The sequence below is a fragment of the Cynara cardunculus genome (assembly GCF_001531365.2).
Source record: "Cynara cardunculus var. scolymus isolate 2C chromosome LG 12, CcrdV1, whole genome shotgun sequence".
NCBI classification, from domain to species: Eukaryota; Viridiplantae; Streptophyta; class Magnoliopsida; order Asterales; family Asteraceae; genus Cynara; species Cynara cardunculus.
In genome coordinates this window covers 36,339,544-36,353,245 of record NC_037539.1, presented here as the reverse complement: position 1 = coordinate 36,353,245, position 13,702 = coordinate 36,339,544, and the positions used below count along the sequence as shown (strand labels likewise).

At 36.3% G+C, this 13,702-nt stretch overlaps 1 protein-coding gene across 10 annotated transcripts in view; it reads right to left on the bottom strand.

Annotated features, from left to right (window-relative positions):
- Nucleotides 1–13,702, bottom strand: part of LOC112523439 (exportin-4-like) — a 49,582-nt gene that overhangs the window by 22,476 nt on the left and 13,404 nt on the right. For 4 of the 10 annotated variants that reach the window (XR_003070265.1, XM_025133035.1, XM_025133036.1 and 1 more), the window contains exons 11-20: nt 12,392–12,503; nt 12,231–12,317; nt 11,963–12,101; nt 9,584–9,680; nt 9,454–9,504; nt 9,237–9,346; nt 7,520–7,624; nt 6,721–6,794; nt 4,023–4,098; nt 450–680 (exon numbers count right to left, since the gene is read on the bottom strand). Coding sequence is in view for 7 of the 10 variants with exons in the window: in XM_025133035.1 (XP_024988803.1) it covers nt 450–680; nt 4,023–4,098; nt 6,721–6,794; nt 7,520–7,624; nt 9,237–9,346; nt 9,454–9,504; nt 9,584–9,680; nt 11,963–12,101; nt 12,231–12,317; nt 12,392–12,503 (1,082 nt within the window). In the remaining 3 variants the exon portion in view is untranslated. The other 6 variants (XM_025133038.1, XM_025133041.1, XM_025133039.1 and 3 more) reach the window with 6 other exon arrangements.

Here is a 13,702-nt window from a genome sequence, read left to right as displayed (position 1 = left end):
TATATACATTGTTGGAGTATATGAGTTGGAATGGGATTGCTATTGTCATGTATGTATATCAGATTAGCTAATCCCTAGAATTATAGAGTTATAACTGGAGAAATATATTGTAACCTATGTGCATAAATAGGCTTATTATGTTCATTAAATAAATTAGATTCAACTAGCTTACATATATAGATATGTATGTGTGTGTATATGTATAAAATAAAAATGATATATGTTAGTTGTAAATAGCTATAGCTTAGGGATCTGTATGTAATTTATTATTGCTTATTAGTCCCTCTCTAATCCTATAAATAGAGGGCTCATCTAGTCTTGTATACACATCTTATATAATACCAATTCGGTTTCACACCATTTACAATATATAAACACTAGCAGGTTGCATATATATAAATATGCACGCAGAAGTAATTGAATACAGAATGATATGCCTTGTTGGATACCTGCAAATCCTTTTCCCCAGAATATGAAATCAGTGTTGTCAAGGATATTCGGACAATAATGTCAAGCAACATCTTTCCCTGAGTATACTCTGCAGAAAAACTGAGCAACGCTTTTCTGGACTGCTGCATCTGAAGCAAGGTAACCTCATCTATGGAGTTTCTATAACTTTGCATTTCCCCAATTATCATCAAATATGTACTGGACCATCGGGCAAGGAACCACATAATTGCCTGTAGCACAAAGCCAAAAAACTGATAAAGATCGTAGAAAGGAAAGTGTAAAGCAACAAGTTAGACCAATAACAAAAATTGGAGTTCATTGGAACCATCAAAACTTACTTCTATAATTATCAACACACAGATCTAGAGCAACCATAGCTTACAGCTTTTATTTGGCAGGACAACCAGTATATTTGCTAGTAGAATGAGAAGTTATACTAATCTGGATGGAATTAATTGGAATAACATTACCTAACATGTACAAAAAGACACAAGGACAGCAGCATAGATGGCTATTTCAGTACTGTGTAATATATAGCTATTTTTGTACTTGGATCAACTGTTAACTTTACAAGAAGACATCAGTTTCGCATTTAAAAGTTACACTATTCCTAAAAAGAGAAAATTATACTTCATTTGTCATACAAACATGCAATTAGTGATTCTCTATGTAGTTCAATGGATGTTTTGACCATTATCCAAATGACCGAGTACCATATAAAGACAAGGGAGATTACATTCAATACGATCAATGTCTGTAATGACGATAATGGGCAAGAAAATAAGTTTAACTTGGAACTTCTACAGAAAATGAAAAAATAGCATTAATATGAAACAGGTCTAAATAGAAATCATTAACCTTTTTATGAGAAGAGGCATGGTCAACCCTCAATCAGATTTACTTATGCCCGGAAAGCTCGTAAGTAAATAGGCAATAAAATAGGAGGGGGCATGAGGGTAGTAATGTCACACCCCAATTTGATGTTCAAAACCAAGACCCAGTTGTGTGTTGCATTCTTTTTTGTTACCTTTGATCACAAACACGATATAGCCTAGCTTTATAGACCTAGTGGAAATGACTAAAATATAAGTTTGCATCATATTAAAGGTTTGTACATAGGATGGAACCAACCTTGCAACATAACAATCTAGAACTAGAACATAAAACTACTACCCACATTACAACAGTTCCTATCATTGTCAAAACTCTACCAACTCCGGACCACTCTTGTGAGCTCTACTCTCGTCACTTCTCTAGATACTTACATGTGACACATCTACATTTTTAGGCAAATACATTGCCGAGTGATTACACACTTCCCTTGATATGCATGTAGCAAAACTTTCATGCCAAAATCATATAACACATAGAGTTTTCATCCGTATTTACATAATCTTTCACGAATGAACCAAACCGATATAGTGGAGTTCAATACCGATAAGTGTACTCGGAATCCCCTCATCAGGGTCCAGGACCGTAAACATGACCCCTTCAAGATTTGAGTAACCCGGTGCATCAACCATTATCCTTGTTTCATTTCGCCACTTTCGCGAATTTAAACTTTAAGAACCCTATTCCCGGTTGAATCCATCCGTACCAACATTTCAATAAGAATGCAGTTCCGTTTGAGATATGTAATGAAAATGCATTTTATAAACTTTTACCGGCATGTAATTGTAAACAAATATATTTGGAATATATACACATAACATGTATCACACATAAATCATGAAATCCATTTAATCACCTTAGTTTTAGTGATACCAAATGTAACTGTTTGCAATCCTGTAAAATTCTGATGAATCCTATCACAACCATGTGCCCAACACTAGCTCTAGTTTTGTGAGTTGGACAAGGTTTGAACCTCCTCTTACCCTCTGTTGTAACTCCTTTTTCTTCTCCTCAAAAATCCTCTTGCACTCTCTATTTTACAGAGTGTGGGCAATTGTTATGCTGGGAATTCCAAATGAATATAGAGGAGGTATGAGGGTATTTATGCACATATGCATTTAAGAGGTGGAGAGGTGAGCATTTACTGCTCAAAATTCATGGCTTAAGGGAAGGGATTGCTCTCTAGATTTAAGAAACTAAAACCTAGGATTGGATGTATCAGCGAAGCTCTAGATTGCACATACATGGAAGTCCTTACACACCAAGGAGGACACCCGTTCATCCAAGAATAGTCAAAAGCTTTCTATGATGTTTTAAATATCTCCTTGAAGAAAGCTTTGTTGGCAATCCACCAGGCACATAATGGGCCTACGTGATGTGTATGGACTCAAAAAAGCTTGAGGTTTGCAAGGCATACACAATTTACATACTTGAACTTGAGGGACTCTCTATTCCCTACTAACTACTATGATATGCTAGTAAATTAACTAACATATAAGTTCATAACTATATATGAATAAATGAATGTGTGCAGCTACTAAAACATGAATCATTGGATTCGAATACAATCACAATACATTTCATGTAGACAACCCAGACCTGATTTTGAATACTACTTTGTCAATGGATGTTTGTTTTCTTTTCTCTCATAATTTGACCTATTAAAGCACTCATGTGATGCAAATGCCTTATACCCACCCAAAATCTGACCAATACCTAATTACTCAGGGAAAGAAAATCCTTCAAAAGGCATGGGTAGCTTCATGTGGGAAAGCTTAGGCATTGTCTTTGATCACCAAGCAAATGTCATGGTCACCTTCTCAAGTTGCAATATCCGATCAGCACCTTACAGTTTTGAATTGAACAAGAAACTTTATATGATATTGATTGCTTTGTTCCTTCATGCAAACAACTAGATATGTTAAACTAAAACTATGATGTAAAACCTATGTATAAATAAGCTTTGTGAATCACATTGTGCCTGCAAATGATTAAGTGAACAATATGCCTTCTCACCTCTTTGTCACAACTATGCATCCAATTCAGCCTAAAACTTCAACCATGGTGCTGTTAATTGTGGTGCTATAGCACGGTTAGCGGTCCTAGGGGAAATAGCGGTTCCACTAATAGCGGTGCTAATCGCCGCAATTGGGCCGCAATTTTGATTTGTAATAGTGATGTGAAAACCGCTATTAGGAGTTGGGCTTTCAGTTGGCCTTTTAGAGGGTTTAGAGAAGTCGGGATTACGAGCTAGGGGCTGATTTTGATTTGCAATATTGGTGTGTAAACTCGCTATTCCTCTCTCATCTCTTCTATTCCAGTCTATATCTTGCATCTTCTCTTCACAACAATATTGTCTTCCAACATCGGTTGCTTGTCATCTCTTCCATTCACGTGTTCTTATCTTCATCTTCAAAATATATACTATGTTATGCATACATTCATATATAATTGTAATGGTTACATCAACCGCTATTTGTGGACCGCTATACCATCGCGATAACCACTATATCAAATCACGGTCTTAACCGCTATTTCAGATTTTGACCGCTGTAACAGCGTAGCAACCATCATTCAGTAATGATACACTCTTAAGGAGGTATGCGAATTGATGTACTTATTGGATCCGTCGGGACTGACTTTGATGCAAAAAGAAAGATTAGTAGTCTTTCAAGCATTACCTCCATAAGCCGAGGGCTGAAGAAAGCTGCTCTCATATTTGGATCTAAACTCTGCTCGGCAAACTTTATGATAGACCTTCAAAAACAAAACAAATTGCACCATAGAAATGACATTATTTGTTCCAAATAGCAAAAGTAAGTAAAAACATCTTCAATATCTCTATAAGCATAATTTCTTAAACTACACCATAAGTAAACATAAGCCCATAACCCCTTCACAAAAGAGAACACCATGAAAGATCAGTACTATGACCAGAAAACATCTTTAGATTCCCTTAATGCTCGATGTCTAGAACTGTATTCATTGAACAATAAATTCATGTAAACTCTCAGAACTGTTGCTTTAACTCCAATAATATCCCTTATCAGACCTAAAAGGATAGTATTCATTTCTAAAAACATGGTCCACCGTATGTAACAAGTTGCGATTGATTTATTCATACCTCTAGCACAACTAGTAGATAAATAACAGGCTAACACACATTGCAACCAGCTCCTCGTAATGGTCCACTACTCTCCTCCTACAGAGAATCTCGATATGAAATTTTGACAGATTTAGAGCTCCATATAAAGTCTTCCGCAAGGGTACTTGAAATCAGGACTTTTGGGTTTGAATTTGAGCATGCAACAAAACATGGTTGTAGATTATTCAAGTGGCCTACAAACAAGTGCGAAGGGAGCAAAATACGTTTGGCCTGTTGCAGATTAGGTCCGAATGTGCTTCATTAGGCATAGAAAGGTAATCCAAATTTGACATACATAGATGCTACAGTCAACAAGCAGTACAGATATGGAAGGCGTAGTACAGAAAGTTCTAGTCTAGTGACTCCCTTTACTTTTTCACTCTCCTACACTGCAGAAATAGATCAAGAGTCAAAAGTTAAACAACCAGATGAACGGAACCAAACTGGATGGCGGAACTAGGATGTTAAACTGAAGTTGCAAAACAATTATTGAATTTTTTGTTCAAAATGATCCAAGAACCTTCTAGAATAACAAGACAACAGTGTTGTTTGTCGATTGCAAAACAACCATTGGAGTTTCAAACTTAGCATAAAGTCCATAGACATCAAGAAAATTGCAAATAAGAACTTAGACTTCTTGAAAATTGCAAAAATACTCGTGGACATCCTGCATTTGCACAAGCAGTGAACATTCTGAAATGTACAAAAAATCAATGAAATTATTGTACGTCAGTGAAAGTTCAAACACAAACAAATATACATATCAAAAGGTGAATGGGGATCATGAAAATTCAGGATTAAAAAAAATTCAAATCTCATGATAAGAGAGCAAATTCTAATTAAGAGACAAACACATCAACTGTGATAGATCCATGGGATCACAACGACACTATTCCACAAATTAAAGAGATCGACGTTCATCACAGTAACAGATACTCATGTTAGGTAACATAGACGAAAGTCACTCAGCAGGTGAGATCGTAATAGGCTGACAGCAAAGATGATACACCAATTGTAGATGGAGATGCTTCATAAACGTTTAATAAACCTCTGACAAGAGTTGGTAAGCATCTTAAAGGAATAGAACAGGTAAATGAACAGAGGAAAGGATAACACGTCAAACCAAAGTATCTGGAGGAGCATCAAGAGGCTGACTAATAGTCATGTCCCTTGAATGGCACAATGAGCCTAGTTGTATAACTTTAAGGTTGCAATGATACAAGAAGAGATGTAGGTTGTTGATGAGCTACCCTTGTACTATCAATGCACCTTGTTGGAGGTCCTGTTACCCTCTTGATGTCTAACCATAATTCACTACTTCTAGTAGGAGCTCATATATGACAAGATCATTAAAAAACAGCAGTTCATAAGTATCTTGTGACTTGAGACATGTTAACCACAACCACATAATTCAACAAATCAAAGAGATGATGTCTACCGTATTAGCAGAGACTCGTATCATGCAACGTAGACTGACATTAAAGACGATACACCTCGAACTCTGGCTAGAGTTCGTAAGTCTTACACTGATGATAGGACATAGGAAACAATGTGTGGGAAAGATGTCAGACCAAAGCATCTGAAGAAGCGTCAAGACAAAGCAATCATGGCCCTCAAGAGGCACAATAAGACTAATTGGATAACTTTGGTTGCAGGGGTACAAGATAAGGTGTAGGTTTGGAATGAAATGAGCTTCATGTAGAAGTAGCCAAGGATAGTGAGGCATCAAGAGGGTCAGATGACCTCCATTCAGATGCATTGAGAGTACAGTGGTAGCTTTGAGAAGCAGGGAGCCACCAGCAAGGCTTCAAACTCTTTAAGAGGGTCGAGTCTTGTAGGTGGCAATGACCTCTTTCATAACCACAGTGGAAGGAGACAAAGAATGCAGCAACGGTGCCAAAGAGAGGCTTCAGAATGAGGACAAGCAAAATTAATAAACTAAACACTTTGTTTGGCCGGCTATGTGCAAACCTCTCATGTGGTTGTCCCATGTTCTAACCTAAAGGCCCTAATATGATGGAAGTGTTTTGGGATTGAGAAAGTATGTTCTATTAGTAGGGGATAATACCGCTCATACAGTGCATTTGATGGCCCAACGGGCTAAGACAGACTGATTTATTAAACTCACAGCTATTATTTTCTCTCCCAACAAGAAAGAACTGAAAATATTACAATCACGTATCCTATATGATACAAAAAAGAGAAATCTTCACAAAAGGAAAGTGGGAGGTTACCAAGAAAGTATAACTACTGGATGCTTGTCTGTTTCCACATACTCTGAAAAACGTGTTTCAATAGCCATTGGTATCTGAAAGCAGTTAATTGCAAAATTAAAGAAATTTCTTCTAGAAAAATGCTATGCATGTAAAAAATGCTATTAAAGACAATCATATAGTGCAGCTAACAGGTGTTTGCTGGAATCAACTAAAAGTCTAAAACATTGCAGGACATTGCTTGAGAACTGTATTTTTTTTGCCAAGAACTAAACATATAGTCACTTCAACGACATGATGGAGTTGATGTTGAAACTAGAAGCCAAAAATAAAAATGTTGATTTGCAAAAATTAAACTACCAAGAGGCCCTTGGTCCAATGGTACCTATCAAGGCTCTACAACCTTTATTTAGGTTATGAGTTCAAGTCTCTTTTGAGACATTGATTTGTGAGTTGGTCTGCAGTTTCAGAAAAGAATTTGATAAGATTACATGATCGACATACAAATCAAAATGAAAATGTAGTTTGCCCGCAAATGCAAAGAGCCCATCATACATTCATGCCATTTGCTAAAACTACAATGAAGTACTGGATAGAGGATATAGCATTATACTGAATATATATGCCAGAACGTCAGAAGTGCATGAATTCAGAAAGTAAAATAACAAGAGAAGCAGGACAATAAGTAATAATTGATTATTATTCACTAGCATCAAAAGGAATACTTTCATGGGTTTCTACCAGGGAAAAGAACAAGTAACTAGTGATCTGATGTCTCAAGTTCCTGCTAAAAAGAGAAGGAAAAGAAAAGTAAAACTACCAAGGGTGTTTCTCCCTCTCCTTCATCTGCCAATACATGACCAGTTATCAACAGAAGTGAATAAAGCTCTTCCATTGTTGTAGTTGGATCATTTATAGCACTTCCCTGTAATAGTGCAAAGATCATCATGGAAAGACCACACAACCAAAATAGCATTGCAGTTACTAAAACTAATAGAACAGATGAACAGAGAAAATGGAAGTATGAAACATGTACTTTTTAGAACAAGGTGATTAGTAATATAACCTAACATGGAAGAAATCCAAGTGAAAGTAACTGTCAAGAAAAAAAAGAAGTAAGAAAACCTAAATTAAGAGTCAGCACATGTTTGATAAGTGTGTACATAGTACCAACTAGTCCACCTAAAAGCTTATGCTAGGGCCAAATACATAGATATCGCCCCCAGGAGGGGGGATTGATTCTTAATATTGACATATTTTTTAAAGCTTGATGGCATTAAATGACATAATCACGTACATGTGTCGCATAACCCATCAAGAATTGAATAATCCTACCAACTCATCATAAAATTCCACTCATGAATTGGAAAGTTTATATCTAGCAACTCACAGAACTCAAAAACTACATTGGTGCAGTTAGTTGTTTTTATCTATAACTGAAATACTTGCTATCGATATTCAAGTTATAACTAGAGAACAACTTTTGTCGTGAAGGGAAAAAGGATTATTCAGTGCTTGAAATATAGGAGACTTGTGGTGTTTCTATTTTGATTCATTGGCTCACCTTGTAGTCCACTTATTCCAACTTGTTTTATGATATAGAAAACCATTCTTTTCATGGAATGAGAGTTGCGACAGAAGGTAGAATACTTAATCATCTGAAAGCAACTACTGTGGCTCCCAGTCACCAGCCCGTACCTGCCTGTTAATTGAACAGGCCAGCAATACCTATCTTCTTATTGTACTTCAGTTCTGATAATCGTTGGTTTTTCAGAAAGTTGTCGGAGAAATGACTAGATTGACTAAGTTGCTGAAGGTTGGTTTCTGGCAGACAGCTGTCATGCAGGGTCTTTAATGAGAAAACTGTACTGAATTTTCAAGAAAAGCCATTATATTCCAGTTCGATAATTCTTTATTTATTTTTTCTTCAGGATAACCAAGAGGTCCTGAGTTCAAACCCAACACGAGGAAGCATGCCAATTAGTAGCAGCAGAAGTTTCATCCCTTCGACTGTGGTTTCCCAGATCTTTCAAAAAAATTCTACACATGATATGTTTGTCAAGTTCAGAACGGTTAGGTTTTTATTATGTTTATATGTTTATGTACATGAGCCCATCTGTTTTTATTATGATATAGGGTTTTCTGCCCAACAGCAATACACATCATTCAAACCCTAAACAGCTATACTAGGTTTCTCCATATTAATAGATTTGGCCTTCGTTACTCAATTTGTTTATGCTTCCTTTATTAAAACCTACATGCTATATAACAATCATTTTTTTCCAAAAACACAGCAGAAAGGTTAATATAGCCAGCTTGTAACATTAGATAATGATTTTCTATGGAAACACATTAACTTCCCAATCCATCTATTCTTCTTGGTAATAAGTGAGCATAGCTAACACTATATCTTAAGTTCCGTATGACATCAGTGAAACAAAATGTGATCCTCTACAGGTGACAAGAACGCAAAAAGCATAGTCACAGTGCTATCGATGTATAAATAATTTGCTTATGCTGAACTTTTGTAAGCATACCTGATGAAGCCTTGCAAAACGCTCAGAGAGAAGTCCAGTAAGAAAAGGGATTGTCACGTCTATAGCAGCTCGTGCAATAAGCGCATAAGAGCTCAATCTCTCATCCATAGCTACATATAGAAAACAGAGGAGTCAGATAGTGCCTCAAAGAGAAGTAGATGAAGACCATGAAGAACACTGGAAAAGGTAAGTCAAGATATATAATAAGATAGGTTACCAGCTACAGAAGCTTGAAAGTAGTCTTCTTTCTCTTCACTGGCTGATGCAGCTGTATCATTCACAATATATCAAATTAGATGATCTTTAGAACAAACATAAGGCAAACATTATGCAGAATCCAAGCATACCCTTTAGTTCTGATTCTACAATTAGGACAAAAAGATTGGCAGCAGCATTTATCCCTTCTGGTGGAAGCAATAATTTCAAACCCGGACTGTTCGCCTCCTGTAAAACATTGGCAACAGATTCAAGTAAGACAAGTCATACGATATACCAAAGCAACCATGTAAGCTACGCACAAGTTGTTCTAATGAGTGTTATATAATAATACCGTATAATTGAACTAATAGACTAATTGACATAATTAGACCTTCCCCAATTACATAGATCAAAGTTTTTAACTTCTATATGGATCAAAACATAATATAATTTAGTCACCAACAAATTAGACTCGTCATTTCTGAAGGCTTTAATAGCCTAATGAGGAATATGACTTATTAGACTACCTGTTGCCAGTAAAACATTAGGAACTCCATGACACTGTAAAATTAACTTGGAAAAAGTATGCTATAATTAATCAAAGACAAATCGAATAGGAATTCGTTCACCAATAGTTATCATCAGCATACTCGATTGACGAGCTACTAGAAAAAAAATTGATATACCACGAGTTAAGTTATAAAATTTAGGTGGATACGTTTATAATCTGTTGTATGAACTATAAATTGGTTTTATTTGTTACATTTGATCCCTACAGATGAGCTTTGGAGTAGAATTCTTTGTTTATATTGATAGATATGCCATAAAGAATGATATTGGTGAGTTTAGACATATAGATGGGTTTCGTTCTTAAATACATTCAGTAAAGGATTATCTGATGATTTATGATGAGGTTTTTATGTACTTCTAGATGTTGGAAGAAAGAATGGATGCATAAGAATGCATGCAAGTCATAAATGAAAAGCAAAGGCATGAGCATCATTGCAACAAGAAGGAAAAACAGCAGGTCAGCAGGCTTGCGTGGCCGTGCCAAAATGAAGGCACTATCTGCACGGCCAGGGAGACCCAACAGAAACATCACAACATGCACCACAAGGGTGTGCCAAATGCAAGCCAAAAACAGCACGGCCGTGTCATACACAGGACAGCATGGTAAATATTTCCTAGGTTTTCAGGCACGATGCTGATACATATATATATATATATATGTATATATATATATGTATGTGTATATATAGGGTCAGGTTTAGGGGAAAACCACAAAAAAAAAATGAAAAACTAAGGAACACCCTGGTAACCATTCATCTGGATGTTGTGCACATGTTCATACAAGAAATAAGCAATTTTTCCGGTATGCATATGTGCATAACATGCACACGTGCATAAAAACCAAAAAACAGCTTCAATTACTTGTATGCACATGTGCACACTGTCCAGATGAACGATTACCAGAGTGTTCCTCAGTTTTTCATTTTTTGGGGGGTTTCCCCTAAACCTCCCTCTATATGTGTGTGTGTGTGTGTATATATATATATATGTATGTGTATATATAGAGAGTTGGGTTCATAAGAGAGCAATAAATAATTAAGAAAATAAGAAAACGGTCAAAAATCACATGTGTTTTACACTAACATCACGTATAAAATCACATGCACACCCTTTTGTTGACCGTTAATATAAAATCACATGTGATTTTGCACATGATTTGACCGTTTTCTTATTTAGTTATTGTTCTAGTTTGAACCTACCTCTATATATACATGTATGTATATATATATTATATGTATGTAGGGTCAAGTTCACGAGAAAACTGCAAAAAAATGAAAAACTTGGGAACACCCTGATAACTGTTCATTTAGACCGTATGCACATATGCATACAAGTATTTCAATACATGCACACGTGTATATGCACGTGTGCATGTTGTGCATAACATGCACACATGCATAAAAACCAAAAAACAACTTCAATCACTTGTATGCACATGTGCATAACGTTGAGATGAATGGTTACCAAGGTGTTCCTTAGTTTTTCATTTTTGGGCGGTCTTTCCCTGAACCTCCCTCTATGTATGTATATATACATATGTATGTATGCAGAGAGAGAGAGAGAGGTTCGGAGGAAAACCCCTAGAAAAACAATAAACTGAGGAACACCCTAATATGTAATACCCGTTCATATGTACGGTATACACATGTGCATACAAGTAGATGTTTCCTAGTTTCTATGCACGTGTGCATACCGGAAAAATTACTTGTATGCACAAGTCCATACCATACAAATGAATGGGTATTAGGGTGTTCCTCAGTTTTTCATTTTTTTTGCGGTTTTCCCCTGAACCTACCCCTATATATATACGCAGAGAATGGAGGGTTCATCTGAGATCCATTCAACCTATTTCCATACCCACAGAAGAAAAGGAGTCAAGGAAGAGGGAGCACTATTCCCAATCCCTAACTTAATGTATACATCTTGGGGAATCGACACTTGATAAAACAACCAATTACCGTCAAAAGCGTTGTCCAGGTATCTAGTAAGATATCACGTGCAACCCAACTCCACGGCTCTTCATCCAAATCCTTGATCATAAGGTCTTTAACAACTTCACACATTAAGGCAGACAACAGACTGAGTGTGCCAAAAGGCCTGAACATTGAAGAGGTAAAAAGAAAACAAATGAGTATATGTAGCGTTGAACAAAAAGTGATAGATTCATACAAGCGCTAGAAGTTTAGAATTATTGAGTGTTTTTTTGTTAGAAGCCACATGACTAACCTTATGTGCTTCAAGAGCTCATCAAAACTAACAGGGTTGGTAACAGCAGCTATGGATAACAGTCCACGACAGCCATCAAGCAGCTCACTGAACAATTAGGTAAGAAAAAGATAAAACACAACAGTAATGAGGGTTCATTTCACTTGCCAGAGATATACTACCTTTCACTTCTTCCACATTCAATTGCTTTGGCAACAACATCAGGAGGATCAATCCATTGTATGATTCCAGATATCAGTTGCAGAAGATGCTTGCCTTGTGAATGACCAGCATCTGTAATTGAAGAAACCAGTAGTTTAAATAGAAGCATTTGAAGAAACCTCAAAAAAGAATGTTCCAATAAATAACTGAACACACCTAAAAGACAGTTCACAGCGTCATCAATGACCACATAGGAATTTTCAACCTTCAGCACACAAACCAGTGACTTCCTTACATGGATAAAATGAACAAAATTGAAAGAAACAAGAAGAAATACAAAGTTGTAGCGTACGACACCAAGCTGACTTGAGAAACAAAAGGTAGGGAATATTAAATAATCCACACACCAGCCTCACTTATCTCCTCTTACAGAAAAAAATTTCTAGGGTTAACACCCAAATTCCATGTCACATCCAGGACCTTTTGGGCTTGACATATCCTCTATGAATTTCCCTTCAGTTGTGATACATTGTGCTTTATGAGATGAGATATATGTGTCTTTGAGTGACATGTTTTTATGTAGCTCTGATGGGTATAAGACCTCAAACCAGACGAGAATCAAAACTGGTATGTACAGCTTAGTAAATGATCAAACGAGGAATATTAGGCATTGGCCACTAATCATAATATAGGAATTGTTTAATAATATTTATATCATAGATGATGACATATAAAGTATTTAAGAGGTTATAAGACATGCTCTACATGTCCTAAAACTTTTATGGGTTAGGAAGGCAAACTGGATTTTTCAGCAATGCCAGGGCAAAAAAAAATAACTCTGAGTTCAGTGCAAGCAAGGGGTGACATATTATCGTGCAAGCATGACCATGCGGCTAGTGGGATGCCTAGTAATGTTTCTGTCCATATATATTATAAAACCATATCTGGAAAAATTCACCAGTTCTTCTGCATGAATACTTAGCCAAGGCATTCCCTCATTCCATAAAAATTCTCTTAGAAATAAAGGGCTACATGAACAAGGGTAGAAATAGTGAGGCCCAGCTTACAAATAGGGTAAAACTGTTGCGGATTTTTGAGTGTTTAATCATCAAGGTTGTGGCAAACAACACTTTCTAAGGATTTAAAAAAATATGAGTTGAGTTTATGGAAGAATAAGCAAGTATGTATGTTCTTGACAGAACTATGAAGCACCACCTAGTTGTAATGATTTTGGTTGCTAGAGATCTTAATGGGTTGTAAAATGAAGTTACATAAATACAGGTGAATTCAGGGTTTTTTAATTAGATGAAGTTTTTTGCTCTTTTGACCAT